At 37.8% G+C, this 20,716-nt stretch overlaps 2 protein-coding genes across 2 annotated transcripts in view; one reads left to right on the top strand and one right to left on the bottom strand.

Moving 5' to 3' along the window:
• The window catches only part of DNAJC3 (DnaJ heat shock protein family (Hsp40) member C3), a 30,465-nt gene extending 26,365 nt beyond the window's left edge, over nucleotides 1-4,100 (top strand). The window contains exon 12 of the mRNA XM_030962361.1: nucleotides 398-4,100. Coding sequence (XP_030818221.1) covers nucleotides 398-555 — 158 coding nt within the window. The 3' untranslated portion in view covers nucleotides 556-4,100. The remainder of the gene's footprint in view (nucleotides 1-397) is intronic.
• Nucleotides 4,101-5,004: 904 nt separating this feature from the next.
• UGGT2 (UDP-glucose glycoprotein glucosyltransferase 2) overlaps nucleotides 5,005-20,716 on the bottom strand; it is a 77,226-nt gene continuing 61,514 nt past the window's right edge. Inside the window, 10 exon segments of the mRNA XM_030962349.1 lie at nucleotides 5,005-7,402; nucleotides 8,329-8,473; nucleotides 9,438-9,554; nucleotides 12,141-12,255; nucleotides 12,537-12,697; nucleotides 13,937-14,119; nucleotides 14,544-14,628; nucleotides 15,776-15,874; nucleotides 18,683-18,768; nucleotides 20,187-20,271. Coding sequence (XP_030818209.1) covers nucleotides 7,380-7,402; nucleotides 8,329-8,473; nucleotides 9,438-9,554; nucleotides 12,141-12,255; nucleotides 12,537-12,697; nucleotides 13,937-14,119; nucleotides 14,544-14,628; nucleotides 15,776-15,874; nucleotides 18,683-18,768; nucleotides 20,187-20,271 — 1,099 coding nt within the window. The 3' untranslated portion in view covers nucleotides 5,005-7,379.

Genomic DNA, 20,716 nt, shown 5'->3' with positions numbered 1-20,716 from the left:
TTTTTACATCAAGGTCAAAACAAATGTGTAAGTCATAACAAGCATTTCAGCTTCCCTTTTTCCCTTTCTGCCCTTACCGATCTTGAGAAAGCAGTACACTAATACTTGTATCCAGTCTGTTGCATGAAGTCAGATGTAATCTGTACTTACTGTATTTCAGTGACTTTTGTTAAAAGTCAAATAGAAATTATATTTTGAAGGTCTCTTCTAGGGATAACGTCTTACAGAGATTTCTAGGATTGGCCAACTCTGGATATACTTATGTCAAGGATATATGTGTTTCCTTCTGCTTCAAGAGCTATTGCAAACTGCATTTAGATTATAACAACAGCTGAAGTACTCTGGGGAAGCCCTGTTACTACTGTGCCATGATTCCACCTTGGTTTGTTTCCTCCAGAAATGAGGCGGAAGTTTGACGCAGGAGAGGACCCATTGGATGCGGAGAGTCAACAGGGCGGCAACAACCCTTTCCACAGGAGCTGGAACACGTGGCAAGGATTCAACCCCTTTGGTTCTGGAGGAGGACCATTTACATTCAAATTTCACTTCAGTTAGAGCCAAGACTGTTTCTGGGTGGCTGCTGCTGTTTTTTACTTAATTCATTGAAAAATAAAAAGTCTCTCAGTTCAAGACCCAAAATCTTAATTTCTATAATGTTGTCCTTAACCCAGAGTCTTACTGCACTAGAAGAAAGCTCCTTTTTTCTTTCGTTGGGTTTGGTTTGTGATAAGCTTGACAAGCTCACACTGATGGGGGTTGTGCTGCCTATGTATTTGCTGTGGATATGCAGGACACGTTTATTCCGATGGATGGAAGAAACCAGTAAGATGCTACTTAGGACAACACCTTAAATTTAGAATTCAAGTATATGCTTAAAGATAAAAATGCATGTAAATATTTTTGTGGATTGGGGCCTAATAAACATGGCAAGGGTAGTTACAGTAGTCTCTACGTTAACAAACTGTTGGTTGTGCTCAGCAGAATGATCCATCTCCCAGTATTTTTAAGAGGAAACCCAAGTGGCCACCTGCTGGATTGGTGATGGCAGTGCCAGAGGTGGGGAAGAGGCTGTGCACTGAACCAGTCCCAACAATCGCTCTGGACAAAGAGTGCTTGGGAGTAACTGTATCTGAAATACCTGCTCACTTTGTTGTTCACTAACCTGAAATTAATTGGGGTGATTTCCTTGGTGGAATTGTCAGCAGTGAGGTGGGGATGGGGGGAAAGACTTGTTTTTCAGAACACTTCTTTTCTGAATGTGATTTTTGGGTGTTTGTTTAGGTAAGATTTTTGAGTAGTTTGCACTTCAACAAAATACCTGCTTCAAATTTGAGCAGAAAATTTGATGTGACGTTTCCCTGACTCTGCAGCAGTTTGTTGGTTCTGTACATAAAATCAGAACTGAGACAGGTTGTGATGTGAGTGTACTACAGGAATGTGAGATTAACTCCAGCCTTACCATGCAATACAACTTCAGTTCTGCTGGATGGTGCAACAGGGAATTAGTACTACATGAAATTGTAGTAATTTTATGTTACATGTAACAGCATTGGTACTGCAGAGACAACTGTGTGCAAAAAGAGGGACTCACTTCCCACTAGCCAAAAGTCTGTTTCTAATTTTTTTTTCTATATGCACATACTTAAAATGGGTTTGGTGTAGTGGGTGGAGTTGTGTGAATGTGCTGTGTGGTGTTACCAGGGCTGCAGCTCGTAGGAGTGAGGAGTCTTCTCATTGTGTAACTGCATCTGTCATAATTACTGACTTAATTACTGAGTTTCATCAGCAGCCATTTTCTTGGAATGCAAGAATTACAGTTCATCAGTGTTCTCTCGATTGGATTTTAACTGGAAAACAATAATCAGTTGCTAGGAGTCTTCTCTTGCTTCAACTCCTGGCACTTGAAAACCTAAGCAGCCTCAGTAAAACAAATGAAATTAGCAAATAAGGCCTTCAGTCTGAAAGGGAGGGGTTTCTTACTGTAGCTGAAGTTGCTGTTGAAGCAGAACCCTTGGCTCCTGCCTCAAGTACTTCACCAACGTAATTGCAAGGCCATGCAGCTTTGTAAAATGTTTTTCAACAGCAATTTAAAGGTCAGTGTTCACAAATTTATATTTAAACTGAGGAGGTTGTGTGGTGATTTCTAATGGTTTATGGTACAAAACCACCACAGCAGCCTCTTAAACTGCAGTGTTGGATGTTCACTAAGTAGACTTTCTACAAGTTCAACTTGTGCTTGTGACCTGTCGGAAATATTTTTGCTCAAAATGTTGGAGATGCTCAGGGCTGTTGAAAGCGCTCAAGGCTGGCAGGGCTCTCAGGGGCTGGGGCTCAGACACAGGAACTGAGGAACAGTGAGGAGCCTGCTGCCCTGTGGGCTTGGCCTCTGTGCACCTGCTGCTTACTGGCAGTACCCAAAGTTGCACAGGTAGCTGTGGGGGGGCAGCCGTCTGTGTTCTCCTGTGGCTCTTGTCAGCCCTCTGCTCTGAGGGATGAGTCCACCCAGCTGTGCTAGCCCTGGGTTGTGTGTGAGCCACTGGAACACTTGTGTATTGCCTTGTTCACTACAGCAGGGGCTTCTTTTAAATGAGTATTGAATGAGCACCATGAGCAGTGTGCCCCATTGCGTACACGCAGGAGTGGCTGGGCTGTGGGAAGTCACAGTAGAGACTACAGACGGCTGTGCTTGTGTGCCAGGGGACTGCTGGAAATAAGTTCCCTTTCCAAGGACTGCCTTTGAGCAGCTTTAAAAGCTTGAGCTGAGAGAATTGTTTCCTGAGGTTTTTTTTTTTTTGTCTAGAGAAGGAATAAGATGTTCCCTCACAAGTAAATTCTTCATACAAGGCACTGATGATGGAGCAGTGTGGGTTTGTTTCTCGGAGGCAGCGGGACAGAGACAAACAAAAAAGGACCGTGTGCATTTTGAAAATGAATGAATGGGAATGGGAAAATTACATTTTAAGAACAAAAAAGCTTGAATGTAGTCAGTAGAAGAAGGAAGATGATTGATGCATGATTGCTGTTCATAGATTCCTTTTGTTGGAAGACAGGTTCTTGGAAACAATAGCAAAACGCGACAGCGGAGAACAAGGCTTTCTAGTATTGAGCAGCTGCTGTGCACAAGAAGTGTTACCACCCCGGTGCTGTTTTGAAGGGCACTGTGGTATTCTGGGAAACCAGACAAAGTTGTGTTTAAAAGAAACCATTTATGTTGCAAGGCTCTCCAGCTCCAGTGCTGCATTTCCTGACGTGACTCTGGCAAATGAAGTGCTGGTCCCATGCTGAGTGTTAATGGTGCAGGCGACACGCAAGGAAGCTGAACTTGCCTTTTATTTATTCGTGGGTGTCTGTAGTGCAATAATGTTCAGTAACTGAACATTGAAGTAAGTAAATGTCTCGGTAGTTTGTCAACCCTGAGATGTGCATGAAACATTGTTCCCATCATTGGCCTGTATGTAGATGCAAACTTTCTCTATGGAGTTCTTTCAGTTTTAATAAACTAGTTTCCAACTTGTTTTAAAATGAAGGTGGGGGGAAGCATATTTTACTTGGTAAAATACTGATATAATAATTTATCAGTATTAAAAGAGATTCAAAGTGAATTACAACCTGAAGAGCTCAAACTTGTGACACATGCAGAAAATGTGGTAGTTTAAACTTTAAAAACAAACAACAAACCTTAATGCTTGTTATCATTTCAGTTTTCAGACCGGTGTTTGGAACAATAATTATTCTTCTGTTTAGGGCTGTGATTTATAGGAGCTTTGCTGGAAACTAGCCAGGATAGCATAGCAGGTTAGTTGTATTTAAAAGTGCCTTATTGTAAGGTATTGTTTGCTCTGTAATACACACTTTTATCCATAAAGCCGTAACAAAATTAATGGGAGAATGATTTTTTTTTTTTCCCCTCAGCAAATTACTAAGTAGCAGTTTCATGTTTTAAGAAGGGTAAGTAAAGTTAGCCAGAGATTTATCAAATGTTTCAAATTATAAAATGTCTTTATATGGAATCATAAATCTACAAAGCAAGAACTGTTTTTTCTAGAACTGTGGGAATTATTTTATGGTATTTTTCACAATAAAGATATTTATGATGACAAGAAAGCACTGCTGCATATTTGTCTTCCCTTCTTTCCTCATGCTGCTCTTCAGGTTTGAAGCTGGAGCTGTGCAGGAATGCACAGGGCACTTCTGCAGGAAGAGGACAAGAGGAGGAAGCAGCCACATTCTGTGTGGAAGAGAACCTTGTATAAAAGTTAACTACAGCAACTGTAGAAGCCCTGTTGAGTGCTGATTTCACAGTGAGAACATCCAACCCTTGGAATATCCCTGGGAAACACTGGATTCCCCAGCATTTTGTTGGACAATAAAATGTGCCTGATTGGGTGCAGAGTCATCTTGCCTAGACTGTGCTTTTGCCAAAGAAGGCTGGACCAGGTGATCTTTGAGGTCCTTTCCAACCTGGTATCCTGTGATTCCATGAAGTCTCAGACTGAAGGCAAGTACTTGATTCAGGGAATGGGTTAAAAGGAACCTAACTGAGAAATATTTCTAATACTAAAGCTCTGGCTCATCAACAATACTGCACTAATGCCTGGTTTGTTCATTTTCTGTTAAATTTACCAGCTGATGTCAAGATCAAGACATAGAAAAGACACTCATAGGAATATAAATTGTAAAACCCCTTCATTTGAATAGTTCAAATGTTCTTTTGCTTATTTATCGAGTTGCACCGTGTTTTGGCAACACCCTAAAGCAGCATGTGTTTTTATCCCTTTCACAGGGCAGAGCACTGAGACTGGAAATAAAAAACAATCTCTCTCTCTGCACCTCTACATCTCACCTCACAGCAGATGCCTTGATTTGAACATTGCTGTTGCTCCCCTGCAAAAACACTTTCAGTAGAGGAAAGGCAGTTGAGGATTGGTGGCCATTTTTTTTCTTTGGCTCTATTAGCCAAGTAGGAAATGCTTATTGTGTAATGCAAAAAGGGACAGCAGAAAATAATCCATCTTTGTTTCTCCAGTGGTACCTTTTAATATTTTGTACAACATACACAATCCATAGATTTAGTATTAAAATATAATGGCATGCTAATGACTCAAAGTGCTGCCTTAAAGAGATCTTTAAAAAGTAGTGAATATGTTTGTGGGACCTTTCTTATTTTATAAACCATTCTATATAAAAAAAAAGCTTTCTTTGAAAGTAGTATTATGCAGAAAAAAAATTTGACTAGAACATTTTGTAAAAATATAGAAAACACTAGAAGATTGCATTAAACCTTTTACATCTTCAAAATTATCTCCAACAAATTACATTTATAAAATTATATTCTAATCATTTAAGCAATCTCAAGGAAATAGTATTTAAAGAACTATTTCTTTTTTTAAATCCAGTAGAGGTAATCCAATTTTAAAAAGAACAGGATGCTACAGAGAAAATGAACATGAAATCAGTGCATGAATTACCGACTTTTTATACTGCAGAACATGCTCACACAGATAATCATAATTAAAGAGAACTAAGGCTTCTTAAAAAACCTTTAACTTCTCTCCTAAAGCAAGTTTTCCAATATATGCTTCAAGCTTGGAATACCAAGGCAGATGCACGTGAAATGCTGCTGCAGAGTCAGGCCACAGAATGGAATTATAAACCTGAAAAATATTTTGAAAATAAAATAAAATAATGCAGCAAACAGTTGAATAATGGTTTGGGGGTTTTTGTCCTCCACTATGGCAAATCAGTTACTTCCTTGTTATGCATGGAATTTTTAGTAATGGTGCACAGGCATCTGCTAAGTCAATTACAAATCCATCTCTGTGGTACAAAAACAACAACTTAAAGTTGATGTTCAAATATGTTTGACTTGCTGCATGGTATCCTGAAGTAATTAAGAGAACAAGCATAACAAAATAGTTGCTGCACTGAAATGGGTCAGACATAAAGCGAACTAACATTAGGCTTTACTGACTTTTGCTATTGGGTTACACAGGATATACTCCATTGGGTACTTCATAAAAAGGAAATTCCTCAACAGACATTTAAAAACCTGTATGTGACATGTTAAAACTGTTCAAAATACATAAAGGTAAAACCACAGAAAATACCAAGAGCTGTAAAAAAACCTGCATGTCTCACATTCCTTAGTAATATGGCTTCAAAATATCAGCAACATGTGATTTTAAATACTTGCTCTTACAGTAAGAAATTGTAAATAACCAACAGCTGAGGACAATGACAGTGGATACAAAATCTCCTTCATTTCTCTATTTATTCGGTTATTTGTTGCTATGGAAATAATGTGCAATTCTTGCTGATTCACCTACTTAGTGCTAATTACATGGCCTTGTGTAACTTCAAGCATTTAAACTGGAAGACTTCTTACAAGAATGTGTAGTCTCATCCAATCCCATTTTGAAACCAGCACAGCCTGAACAACAGGGTGTGTATTTAAGGCACTAGATTTCACTTTGAGACACAAATTCCTCATTTTCAAATATGTGCATTGTAAGAACTTTTCCCTGCAATTTTTGTGGGATCAAAATGTCAGTATCCCATTAAAGCAACAGTTTTGTGAGTACAGGTTTAGAAAATTACAGAAGACACCAGTGATAGTCAAAAAATACTCATGTATTTTATTTTCAGTTATAAACAGGATGATGATAATCAAAAGTGAGTAGAAGCAGCTTTCAGGTACTGACCTTCTGATACAACGTATGCTGGTCGGAAAATCACCTCAACCAAAACCATAATGGAATTTTATCACACACTATTTAAGTGGCCAAAAGGAGCCTAAGAATCAAAAATTAGTTTTAAGAATCTAAGAGGGCATCAACCCTGCATAATAAATGAAGAGTGTCATTCCTTGCTTTAGCTTCCACGTGGACTTATCTTTGTGTGGTCTAAATTAGACAGTTTTAGGAAATTGTTTATTGTGACCACAGCATTTCTTGAGGGACAAAACTATGGGCACATAGCCAAAATTTTGATATTTAAATACAGTAGCCTAATGCATGGAATATGCACAAAACAGTTTTCAAGTACATATTTAATGTGTGTGTCCTCCCCCAGACTGACAATGCTGAACACATCTTCCTTCATATTCCAAAGTCCTCTGGGCAAACTGTACTTTAAAGAAGGTAAAGAGAAAGCCGTTGGGAAAGCTGCTCCAGGCCACTTAAAAAACCCCAAACCCCCAAGTACCTGTGGACTCCTCATTTTTGTATTGCATTTAAAATGTTTTAAATAACACTTTAAGTTATAAAATATTTGACTTCACATTAAAGAATGCTGCAAATAGTGCCAATGTAACAGCTGTAAATTCTGTTCTTCTTCCCAGAAGACTCTGGAGCTGTCACCGTTGCTGGTCACGGGCTGTGCTAAAGTTCATCGTGCTTGAGCCCTGGAGCCAAAGGGGAAAAAATACACACAAGAGTTACATAGAGACAGTGCCTGGGTTTGTAAGATGTGGAGAAAGCCTTTTACTTTCCATTTCCTGCTAATCACTCAGTTCAGGAACATGAACTTCATTTTTGGAGCTTTGTTACAAGCTGACCAAAAGCTTTCATAAAGAATAAAACCCACTAAGAATTCTTTATAAGTAAAAGTGAATTTGTTTCTCCACTCAAGACTTATAAATTTATATTTATCTGTTAATTTTTTCTTCAACCTTGAGAGCTCAGAACATCTTTTAATTTTGTTTTACATTAGTCCAAGAAGTCAAGTCTTACTGGGAGTCCTGTGGTTTTTTCTTTTGCTTTTGGGTTTTGTTTGTCTGGGGCTTTCATGTTAATTAATTCAGTTTAAAAATAATTTTAGTTAAAAAAAGAACAACAAAGCCAAACAAAACAACAACAAAACCCCCCAGACAAACAAAAAAACAAACTCCACCCCCAAACTAACTAAAATAGCATTTAGTCTACTGCAAAAAGGCTTGGATTGATAAACCTAGAGAGAGAGAGATGCAGAGGCAAATTAATACTCACTCCCCGACTGCTCAATAGACATGAGCTTTAGATTATCCAAGTGAAGTCTAAGCTAATGTGCTTTACTTAATATTTGTGGCTAAAATAATGTGACTGTGTTTGAGGTGCAGGAACAGGACCACTGAGCTTTCTCTTAGGTTGTGGCATGAAACAAGCGGGTTTGTCCTGCCAGTGTAACTCCTGTGGAAAGAAGCATCACACAACTATCAAACCCCACACCATTTCTCTAGGAACAAGGGAAATTACACAAATACAAGATTTGTGCCTACTGACCCCAATCTTAATTTCAACTAGCTGATATTTAATTTTTGAAAGCTAACAGCTGAATATGCATGTAAATTACCTTTTTGAAATAATGATGTTAGATTTTTCTTCTCTTTTTCAATTTGCTGTATTAAGTTTCGGATCTCAGAGTCATAATCAACCCACTCAGGAACTATCCGGGCAGCAGCCTTTAGTTTTGGTTCTTTGGTTTGGGGGTTGTTGCACTGAAAGTTTAAAACATATTAGATGTAAACAAAGCAAATGTGAAACTAACACCTTTTCAGAGAATTCAGCTCAAATGAATCGTAAATACTTTTTGCTGACTGTCAGTAAAGCACAGACATAGCTGGCGCAAGACTACTAAAATTTAGACAGAGTTGCCTAGGGAGATGCAAGATTGACATTGGCACATTGAAACTGAACCTGATGTGGGTTTTGAACAGAGAGCACCTGTCTTTAGAGCATAAACAAACTCATTCTAACCACTGTAAAGACACAAAGAAAACTATTTGCATACTGAAAAATCACACCAAGTTCCAACTGTCTGTTTTCCTTTCAAATTATGTCTAAAGCATCGCAAACAGTGTATGTGTGTTGTCAAAAAATCTAAATGGGGGAAAAATGGGATGGGGATAATGACAGGAAAAATATTTTTGTCTCTTTCTATTCCCAAAGAAAGAAACTTTCTTCTTCCTAAACATGGATAGTGTCCTGAGCATTATGCTTTTAAAACTTTGCTTTATCTCCTGTTTATAGCAATGAAACAGACCAAGAAAACCATGACAATGTTAGGGTTTTTGGAGGAACCTTCCATGTGGGGAGGACAAGAGCAGCCCATAGTGCCCAGACAGGTAACAGCACTTTGTCACAGTTCCAGTAACTTGGCTGACTATGCAAAAATTATAAGGAAAATTCATGTATGGGCATGAAAAGCTTCAATCCCATCTGATTAAGAGACAACAACACAATTTTCTGGCACAGTTTTCAGCTTTAATGTAAGCAGATTTGGTAGAGAGCAAGTGGGAGCAGTCTCAGAGGAGAAAATGTTTCAGGGGAAGGGATGGAATGTTGCAGTGCCTTCCAGCAAGGCTGCCTTTCATGACATGACGCACACTCAACTTGAAATGCCCCAGAAATCACAGCAATATTTTGAATCTGTACAACTCATTTAAGTCAGGATCAACTCACCAGGTCTATTGTTTTAGCCTTCTTCTTCGATTTATCATCACACCAGGTTTCACACCAAAGCCACTCCTGAGGGAGAGACTTAATGGCTACTTGATGAATCATATTATTGGGAAGATCCTGTACAAATTTTGTAAAATCATAAATTAGCATAGAATACAAACCAGTTTTCCATTCCTTGAAAAAAACCAAAAACAAACCCTGACTTTCGATTCCTTGAAAAAAAAAAAACAAAACCAAAACCCTGACTCAAGAAACATATAATACGGGATTATGCCACTACTCTAAATTGAGCTGACTTCTAGGAAAACAGATTCCAGAAACGAGCTTGAGAAGGAAAAGCTTTAAACTGCTATTCTGGCTAAGTTCCTTACTTTACTTCTAGGGATTTTTTTGACCTTTATTACATCCTCAGGCAATCTTGTCATGAAAACTCTGGGCCAAGATCTGGCTGAATGCAGGGAACAGCATTTATAAATGACAAACTCCTCAGGCAGGATCCAGGCTGGCTGCACCTGCTCTGGCCAGAGCTGCAAAAAACAGGGGTAGTAACTGGCACATCCATTGGTAAACACCCTCACACGTGCAACCCTTACATTCTAGTTCAGAATAAATGTCACCACTCAAGTGTTAGTCACATCTTATTTTGCCAATTCACACTGCTAAATGTGACAGAATAAAATAGCACATATTGCTGCATTATGAAAGATGTATAATTTAACTGAAATACAGACATTGGTACCAAAGAATTACATCAAATTATATGGGGAGCCAAGACATTCAGCATTAATTGAAATGCTTTATTTTTTAAAAAATTTGTAATTTTTGGAATGTAGTTGATCACCATTTGGAATGGTTTATCACCATTCCAATTCCAAAAGAAGAGACTGGTTTTCTGTTGTGCCTCTCTGACTTTCTAAATGAAATCACAATTCCTGAATTACTGCAGTACTTTTAGAAGCTGTCAAATAAAAAATTGTTACATGCAGTAAAATGTAGAAAGTCAGCTGTTAGTTTCAGGATTTAAAGTAAATGAAAAAAAAAAGAATGAATACAAAAACTGCTCTGAACAACATTACTGTACTGGAAGCCTAGTTTTTATGATGTGTCATTTTTTCTCCCTAGGAGTTCTATACTTATTCTCCTTTGCATTTAAAAACATCATTTCCCCTTCTATCTACTTCTCTTCTGTGGTTTAAGAACCTGAACTGCCACCCATGAAGATGGCACTGCAGGAAGATTAACAGAGAGCTGGGATTGCTGCTTCTTTGAGAAGAGCAGTGAGCACTCCAGACACGTATTTAAAACAAAATAGTAATAACAGAATTATAATGCATCCTTATCAGCAGATGAAAGCTCTCCAGATCTCAGATACATTGCACCGTGGTTTGTATTTCTAGGAGTATTGCTGTATTTTGTGTAAGAAGAAGCAATGAAGACAGCAAGTAGCTCCTATCAATATGGTCAAACCAGATTATTATGAAAATTCTACTTTGAAATATTCACTTTCCAAGTATTTCCAATTCCATTCTGCCAAGATTTAGCTACCTTAACATCTAGTCCTTAAGTGGCTTTTGATTTGATCCAACAGGCTAATAGGAGATATATGCTATCATGTATTAAAGCTGTAATTGGAAATATAAGAATCTTAAAATCTGAAGTTTTAGTTTTTTTGAGAACATTAGATAAAACCAATTTTCTGAAAACCAGCATTATGGTGAAAACCCTGTAACCTCTGAATCTTATAAGGTCTTTCTGAAAGACACCTTGTGCTTGTGGGTAAGACAGTGTTTGGAGAACACACAGCTCTTTCACATCAGGACTCTGCATGGGCAAACAGGGCCAGGAATTCCTTCTGTTGTCCAGAAAGATGTGAACTCTGACTGCTGCTGTTATTTCAGCCTTTTGCTCTCAAAATACAGCTAAAGGCTGCTCCAGCTCCAGATATCCAGTCTAATCTGAGTTTTTAGTGTGGCTGTATTCCTACTTTTCTTTGTCCAGTATCATAAGAGCTGCTATTTTCAATTTTTACTTTTATTTCTGGAGAAAAGAATGCAAGTGGCAATAATGTCCTTTTGTAAGAGAGAAACCTGCTTGCAGAGCAGGGGTGTGGAAAAGCACTGAGCAATGTGGGCTCTGCTACCATGGGATCCTGTTGCTGCTAGAGGCAGGTAAAAATCTTCTGTGCTAAAGTAATTCCACAAGGAAAAACCAAAAGCAGGGACAATCTCACTTATGAAGTCTTCTGAGGTTCACCCAAAGTGAGACAAACTCCAGCCACTCCAAGGTAACCATGTACAGCAACCACCAAAAGTGCATTGGAAGTTAACTTACAGAAGAAAATTGAATTTATGTTAATGGAAAAAAAAGAAGAAAAAGGAAACAAGCTCTTGGTAAACATGAATATAATTACCATTATCAGAATGTAGGGTTATCATCAGAAAAACATAAATGCACACAGAACTACTACAAATAAAAGTGAAAAGTTCTGTAATTGGGGTTATTCCTCATTTTCTCATTTTTAAACTATAAAAATCAGCAGTTTTCTGAGCTGTGCTCATAGGCACTTCTGAAAATAGGCTAAAACATCAGTAAATGGCAAACAGCTTTGGAATTATGTAACATTTACGTTGAGATACAAGATATTCCATACATATTGAGAAAGATAAAGAAAATAAACCCAAAAATGCTCAAAACCATATATACCTGATCCAGATTTGACAGACTATTTGGATCCTGACTAAGAGCCTGGTACTGGCCCCGAAGCCTGTCTCCAGCTGCAATCTTCCTGAACTTCTTCAGGTCCACAACATACAAGGCACTAAAAGGAATAAAAAACCCAAAGAAATATGATTTCTGGGGGTTCACCCTCTTTTTGACAATAGTAATAAAATTAACGAGAAAGTAAAACATGTTCCCATCCTGAAGGGATATTTTTCTTTATTAAGTGGCTGAAACTACCATAAAACAATGTCATCAGAATTCCTGCCTTCTTCATCTCTTACTGAGAATGGCTTTTGAATGGCTCAGTGATCAATACCACCACCCAGATTCCAATCCAGTTCCCAGAGTGCACAAGCAGTGTGTAAGGGCTTGTCCCACCTGATGTGGTATTTCCTCTTGCCCAGGTGTGAAGCCCAGTATCCCGATTTCCAGAAGCGGTACCCGTCCATCTCCCTGCGGCTGTCGCAGAAAGGAGTGTAGCCATAGGGGGCTCCATTGAGGTCAAGGTCTCTGAGCTCTTTCAGGTCACTCCTCACAATCTAAACAAGAACAGAATTTACTACTGTTTTAACGAGGGTAGGGATTGCAGCAGGCTTCACAACATTTAATTTTAATTAAGAAAACCCCTCAGATGCTACAACAGTGGGGTACAGATAAATTATTCCACTGGGAGATATCTACCAAATTACTGTTCAAAAAAATTATTTATTATTTTTTATTATATTATTAACAGTGGCCATCTGTGTGACACATTTATTGAGTAAATTATTTAAAACTGGCAATATTTTTTTAATTCACAGACCAGTGTTTCTGGTTGCCCAATATAAAATTCCTTAATTAAGAAACATAACTTTTGAAATCTACCAATCATGTCCCTTTTGAAGAATTCTCCTATTTGTTACCCACCTTGGGCACTCCAAAATTATTGCATCATTTGAAAAATCCTTGGATCTAATGGTAAAGTACTTTCAAAAAGAGGTTTTAATGACATTTTACACATGTCCTTTATTTGCTAATCAATCCTTCTTCCATCAAACCCCACTTACCTAATTTATCAGTGGTAAAAAAGGTTATAGCTATTTGGGAGCACAGAGAAGTCCTTACAGTAGTTAGGACAGACAACCAGTGTTCCCAGATGGTGTATCCAGGTGAAATTGCATTGAGTTGCAGTCTGCATTGCTACACCTAAGTTTAAATTATTCTTGAGCTTTGGAAAAGGACCAAAATACATCAGAATTTGTCTCAAGGTTTTTAATAACCTTGTAATAAACTCTTCAATGCCTCATCTGAGGCAGCACTTTGTCTTTCAGTACATTATACAATGTTCATTCCTGAATGAAGGACTGCATGCAAATTTAAAACAGAGATAGGATTAATCTTGAAGAAATTCAGCCATCTAGAAGTTGCTCAAATGGTCCAAATCACCTCAGACACTGGCCATAGTGGAGAATTCCTCTCACAATCAGCCCAGAGATGGAATCACTCCAGTATGCTTTCAGTGAAATGCATGTATAAGATCACACACATCTCTCCAGGTGCCTTTCTCTCCACACAGACAATTTAGGACAACTCAGTGTAGGGAAACTCTTAAAGCCCACCCAACTGAAGACCAGTGAAATTCTTGCATCTACATTCTGCAACACCACTGGTTCTGTTTGTACAACTGCAACAGTCTTTTGAGACCAACATCTGAATAAAATGGCTACAGAGAATGACACTGGATCAATTTAAGCCCAAATTAATTCCTCATACAGTAATATGCCATTATCTTTTCTTACCTGGTCAGCATCAACAAATATTATTTTATCCACAGCTAAAGGGAAAAGAACATCCAAGAAAAGAATTTTGTAGCCCCAGATAATTCTTTGTTTTTCTGTCTGTTGATAAAGCCAGCGGGGCCACTTATACTGGACCAGCTCATACTTGAACCCATACTTTTTAGCCATGTGAGGAATTACATCCTGGAAGAACAAAAAGAAGAACAAAAATCCATCAGGTGCACATATATGAGACACACAAGGGCTCAAAAGGAAAAGGAGTGAATGCTCCAAGGCAGCTGCAGCTGTGTTGGCCTTACTGACTATGTAATTTATTATTTTAAAATGTTCCCTTAGTTTTAGCAGTATCCTCAGCTACACCAATAGAAATAGCATTTCATGCAAGCTCTTGGGAGACTATCAAAAGAGAATAAATTATTATAATTTATCACTGGGCTTCATGTCCCAGAAAAGAAGAACCTTTTACCTAACCCTGGTATTTAAAAGATTCAGGGATTATTTTCCACTGTGAAAATTTATTTTGAATTATATAATTAGTAAACTGCAATTAAAAAAAATTACTTAAAATTTTAAAGAAAAAAAAAAAAGATGAAGACTTTTCTCCTACCTTAAATGTTGGGGAGAGATAGTTTTTCAGAAACCAAAATTTAACTGGTGTTTTTGTATGACGCAGGACAGAAAGCATCATAATTCTGTGGAAATATAAGTCTACAATAAACAAACAAATACACATGGGTCATTAAATTTCAACTGCACTTAGAAAGTCCTAAAACTCTAAGTATAATTTCTTTAACCCAATTTAAGTAGAAATTTTTATCTACTTCTAATTAAAAGCTTTAAAGAGCATGTGTTCAAGGGCACTTTGAGATGGCCTTATTTGATCCAGACAGGCTAAGCAACAGTAGAAGGAACAATTTCAAAAGTGGATCTATTAACATGTTTTATTCTAGGAGAGGTGCCCGACTAAATCAGAATAATGGTTAGTACCTTAAATATTAACTTGGCTACTGAATAACTTATTTTAGAATCTATTGGTTGAGTTTAATAGGTTGCTGAGAAGAAAAAAAGCAAAGTTCAAGTCAGACCCTCTTCTGAAAACCCTTAATAACTGTAAGAATCCCTGGTTTGGGTTCAATTATTTTTCACTATTGTGGTCTTTGGTGTAAGCAGTGACTTACAGCCTTACAAGAAGTCAAGTCTGCCTTAAAATCAAGGCATAACAAACTTGAGAGTAAGACAAAGCAGCAAGTAGGATGTTTCAGATTACTTCTTCTCCTTTAAAGTAAATGTGTCTTTCCCTTTATGAAGGTGGTTGTAGGCTGAAGGGAAGAAACACAGTGCTCAAACTTCAGATGACTCAGCCATCAAATCACCAGTGCTCAAATCAGAAAAGTAACACAGATGGTTGTGAAGAGATCTGGCAACACTGTAAGAATTCCTTAAAAGCACTCACTGCTCATTGAAAGGACCCTGAGATAAGTAAGGCCATATGGGCACGTAGTAAATCCACTTTGTATGAAACACAAATAGACACAACTCTAATGAAGTCACTTCTGTTGTGTCTGTATACAGCGCTGAACTTCATATTTTATGTTGTACTTCATACCTGAAAGACATTTTCTGTCTTCAAAGAATAATGGTATTTTTGAACATCTATATGTTGAGTCACTTTATTCTTAAAGATTAATTTAGTTCTCACTGTATACAACTTTTCTCGGTTTTGAAAATTTATTATTTGGATGTTGTTTAAAAAGTCAGTTTCTTTAGGTTGCTTGGTTTTATTAAGAAAATGTAGAGTACTGCTATGAAATTCTTGCTTCCCCTTTTACCTTTCCTTACCTTAAAAAACGTTCATATAAGTGGCCTGAAGCAACAGAAAAAATATTAAGAATATCACTTTTCTTTTCCTTCTCATCAGCTGGAATTTCTTCTGAAAACCTAAGAATTATTATAAATAATTATATAAAGTTAAAATTCTGCAGAAAAGAAATCCTACAAAATTATCATTAAACTCACAGAGAATCAAAAAATAAGAAAATACACAAAAGAAATATACATCCTGCAGTAAACAAATATATTTAACATTTTACTTCCATGACCCATGCCTAGGCTTAGGAGCTATAACCTTCCCCAGAATACTCTCATAGCTCTCAGAGGTCTGTGGTGATAGGATTTCCCAGTGTTTTTTGTAACACTTGTTGAATTCTTCTTCAGATTACTGTGATTCCTCTCCCTAGCAGCTAACCTATGTATTTGAGGTATGTTGTACAGAGGTTTCTGTTTCTGCTACACAGCATTCTTTGCTTGTTTTGAATACCAAAGTCTGCCAGGGCTGGTTGTTAATCAGGTGCCTTCCAGCACACAGAGGCAGGGTATGGTGGCTGCAGTCTCCCTCAGGCACTGCTTCACAGATCTCAGAACTGCAGAGCCAGATTGGTTATAGTTATCAAATGGTTATCAAGCCATTTGATACTGTTGGAAATTTACCTCAATAGTCTTTTTTGTGAGATGAGTCATTCCTCACACACTTAGATTGCATGAGTCACCCTATTACTTTTTCTTCTGGTTATATCCCTTTCAAAAGTATCCTTTAGAAAGTGTAAAAATAGGTATCCTCATAATCTTTAAGAGCAAATAAGACAAGTCTCAGATCTCCAATGTATTCAAAAGAATTCAGATCACTCCACTGATACAAAGCTGAAAGCTCAGAAATAGCTGAGAGGCTGCAATGTGTTTAAGTGGTGTGAATAATCTTTTGAGAAGCCCACGTTCTATTCACTCAGGCATGGTGAAAGAGAGAGACATCAGTGGAGCGGCATTGTCTGCATGGTGTGGCATCTTCAAAGAAGACAGACAACCTCTCAAGCAGCACTGGACTCTCACAGGCTAAACAGACTGCAGTACACAGGTCCAAGCAGTCTGCCTCCTTTCTTCCTGACTTTTTGTCCCATGTCTTATATTTAGCGATAGCAGGATTGAAAGAGTGTCAAGCTCTTTATAAAGCAGCCATCACATGTGAAAAAAGAAAATCAGGGTTTGATGCAAGGATCTTGAAAATATTGATTCTGCCTTACAGAAAGCAGAAATTTCCCAAAGGTGCTGGGCTGACCTTTAAGGTCACATGGGAAAAGCAGTCAGTTGGAGAAGGGCAGCTCAGGTATGAAAGGGCTGGGGCAAAGTGGTGTGCACATCTCCCATGTTAGAGCACATGGGGGTTCCTGTAGCGAACAATGTGCTGGTGGATATTCATTTCATTCTGGAATAACAAAAAGGAAGGGTATTTGACAAAACCCTAGATAGCAAAAAGCTGACAGCCTCAAATCATGCCCTTGAGCCACAACCTTGAATCACCGGGAAGAGCAAATAAACATCACTGTGTGAGCGGCTTCCCTGGCCCAGCCAAACTCAGAGCAGTATGAATGCCACTGTGATGAAAGGCAAGACCCAGAAGGTTGAGAGATCTCTGGCCCTGTAACCTTCTTAGAGGGAGTCAAGATTTTGATCTTTGCACATACATCCTTTGACACAGCCAATTAGAAGTAGGAAGTTTGAAGTCAATGAAAAATTCCTTCAACAAACATCATTCTTCAAAGGAGGCACCTTTGTGCAGTAACGTGTGTCCAGGGTGGAAGAAATTTTAGAGAATTGTAGCATAGTGGTCTGGGAGGGTCTCTGAATCTAGTCAATATGGGTACAAATTGCAAAAGGGGAAATTTAGGTTAGATAGTAGGAAGGAATTCTTTAGTCTGAGGGTGGCTAGACATTGGAACAGGCTGCCCTGGGTGGCTGTGGCTGCCCCATCCCTGGCAGTGTTCAAGGCCAAGCTGGATAGTGCTCTGAACAAGCTGGTCTGAACAAGTGGGAGGTATTCCTACCCATGGCAGGGGGTTTGAGACTAGATAATCTTCAAAGGTGCTCCCAACCCTTAACACTCTGTGATTCTATTACATCGTAACAGTAAAATAATCTGTGGATAAATGGTGATAAACATAAAAACAGCAACAGACACTCAATAAAATCTCAGGTCTGCAGGTACTTGTGCCACAAGAGGCCTCATCATAAGACATTTTAAAGCTGGAACAGAAGCCAGTCCTGGATATACTGAGAGAGGTGTGGGTATAGGACTGACTGGAGCCAACTGATTAGTGGATAAAGTAGAACTGCTATGCCTTTTCTTTATTTTCTTTAGCAGTCTGTGACTGACAACCATTGCCTAAGCTACTGAAAACTGAATAAAACCTTTTTTGAGTCTTGTTCAAAACAGCAAATTAGAAATACTACAAAGTTATTAGCCCCAAATGTAATGCTTGAGATGCTTATTACAATTACTTAAAAAACTCAAACTTTAAAGTAAAAGGTAAAACACTTGAGATTTCATAAATTGTGTCCGGGGGCAGGCAAGCAGCATTGGTTTGCTTTTTGATGTTCAGTTTGACATATATGAGTACCACATAACCAGCTGAGATTTTCACATTGAGACTGATTCCCTGCCACAGCAAAATGAAAAAAACAGCCAAAGGAGAAAATGAAGAGAAACTGGAAATACAAAGGAGGGATTAAGAAGGGAATAAAAAAGGAGATTTATATGACATCATAGCTTGTCTTTCCCCCTTTTAATTTACACTATAAATCCACTGGAGAGACTTTTAACACATTTGTATCAGTATCAAGTAAGAAAATTTACTTGCTATGAGTAATAATAAACAGGTCCTGGAACAGTTGAATTAGAATCAAGTTATGCATTACCTTGCAACTGATTCCACCTTTCCTTTTTTTCCTGTTGTTCCGTCTGTAAGAAGCTCTTCATTTACTTTATCAGGCTTTTTCTGTACCTAGTCAGTAAAATAAAGGTCTTTGTGCAACTTGGGAAGGCAGTTGATAGTAATTACTACTTGTATTGTTGTATCTCACTATGGTGTACTAACTGGCTAGAGCCACTAAGCATGGTGATTAATAAATCAGCAAGCATGTTTCAAGCCCTTTCTACATCTTTATCAAACAACAACTGCAAGTGTGGTGAATTTTATCTCATTTTCCTCCCTCACAAGTTTATGATCCAGCCATTAGCTGGCAGAAGCGTAGCACCTCACAATGTCACTTACCTGAGAGGAAATTGTCATTTTCATAAGCCCTTCACAGGGAGAAAGTGACAAATTTGTCACTGAAACATAAGCTCTTGCATCCAACTTAAGCAATTTCTGCTGTCTTATCCAGATGTTTGTAATGGCTCAAGATTAATTTCATTTACCACCTCAATTTCCTTGATTAAAAGGAATCTAATTGCTTTTGAAAACCAAATAGCTTCTTACACCCTGAATGTATGACTCTAATCATATTAATTTCACATGTTTATATTGTCAAGCTAACACAGATTTCTGTTGACACTATCCTGAAGCCACATCCTACAGATCAGTGAAGTGATTCTAGAGTTCAACTGAATAGCAGAGCTTACATATTCTAGTTATAAGCTTAATACACATACCACCTTTCACATAAAATAATATTCCTATTTTGGCTCTAAATAGGAAAACTAGGCCCCCTTTTACCCATTCTCTGTTGTTTAAAGACAGGCTCATCATGCTCCAGAGTCTTACACACTTTCCCTGGCTTCTGGAAACTTTCAGTTACAGGACTGGGGAAGGGACTGATGTCTGGTGTTTTGAAATACTGACAAATATTTTAAAAATATTTAAAATATATAGTGCAAAATACAGCGTATTATGAGGATCTTTCTCCTCAGTAAGTGGTGCTTCATTAGCTGTTTTTGATACATCTAATGAAAGTAATGTAATTTTGTTGGCACAAATTTGGTCGCCTAGGGTAAAATTCAACATAATTGATTTTAACATCCAGTCTGGAATCTGAACTTTGTGTAAAATCTCTCCTTACCCACTGGAGAGAAATGGATGTCTCAAGAGGTCATTCTCTTGGTTTAAATCCATATATGAGCAGGGATGAGCAGTCCTTTGGACTCTCTCCTGCTAAGCAGAAAGGGATTTGAGTCACCAAGACTGCACACTTGGGCACCTCGAGCTAGATGAGATAAATGTTATCTATGTTTAACAGCTATTTAACAAATCTCCCACACAATTAGTAGAACATGATTGGATCAAATTAACTACATTAATTTGCACATCCTTCTCTTTAATTATACAAAATCTAAATTATATATTTCAGTATACATATTTCAATTAAATATAGCCTGAAACGCATAAGTCATATTTCATACAAGGAAACACTGCATACATACTTGAACTTTGATAATTTTGCTTCTGAAGTTGTTTAATACCACAATAACGTCTGCCAGGTCAGCTACAGAATCTGTTCCTTCATGGCTGTGAGGAGAAAAAAAGCCCAGGTAAATGTACTGTCTCATTAAAATATGCATTGTTACTTGGGTTTAATCAGAGAATAAGGTTTAGAATTGCTGATGTTTACAGAAAAAATTACTTCACTTGCATCTAATTATATTTCAACTTCAAATTAAATTTTTAATTTGAATTTTTACAAGAAATTTATTAATCAATGAAAAACTGCAGTAAGCTAGAGCTAAACACATTATTATGTATTTTATATATATTATATTCAAATATAACAACAATTTATTTTTCAAATATGGAAAACAGCTTAGAAATTGTGTGATGGCATTAAATGTACTTTTAAAATAGATTTGCTTTTAAAAGTATAGGGAAGGCTTCATCACAGAGCTGAGATAGTGAATATTGGCTTTCAACTGGCTGGCTTTGGAAACTGTACCCATGAGGACACAGCTGTGCAAGC

Source organism: Camarhynchus parvulus, chromosome 1 (assembly GCF_901933205.1).
Source record: "Camarhynchus parvulus chromosome 1, STF_HiC, whole genome shotgun sequence".
Classification (NCBI taxonomy): Eukaryota; Metazoa; Chordata; class Aves; order Passeriformes; family Thraupidae; genus Camarhynchus; species Camarhynchus parvulus.
This window is presented reverse-complemented; position numbering and strand designations above follow the sequence as displayed.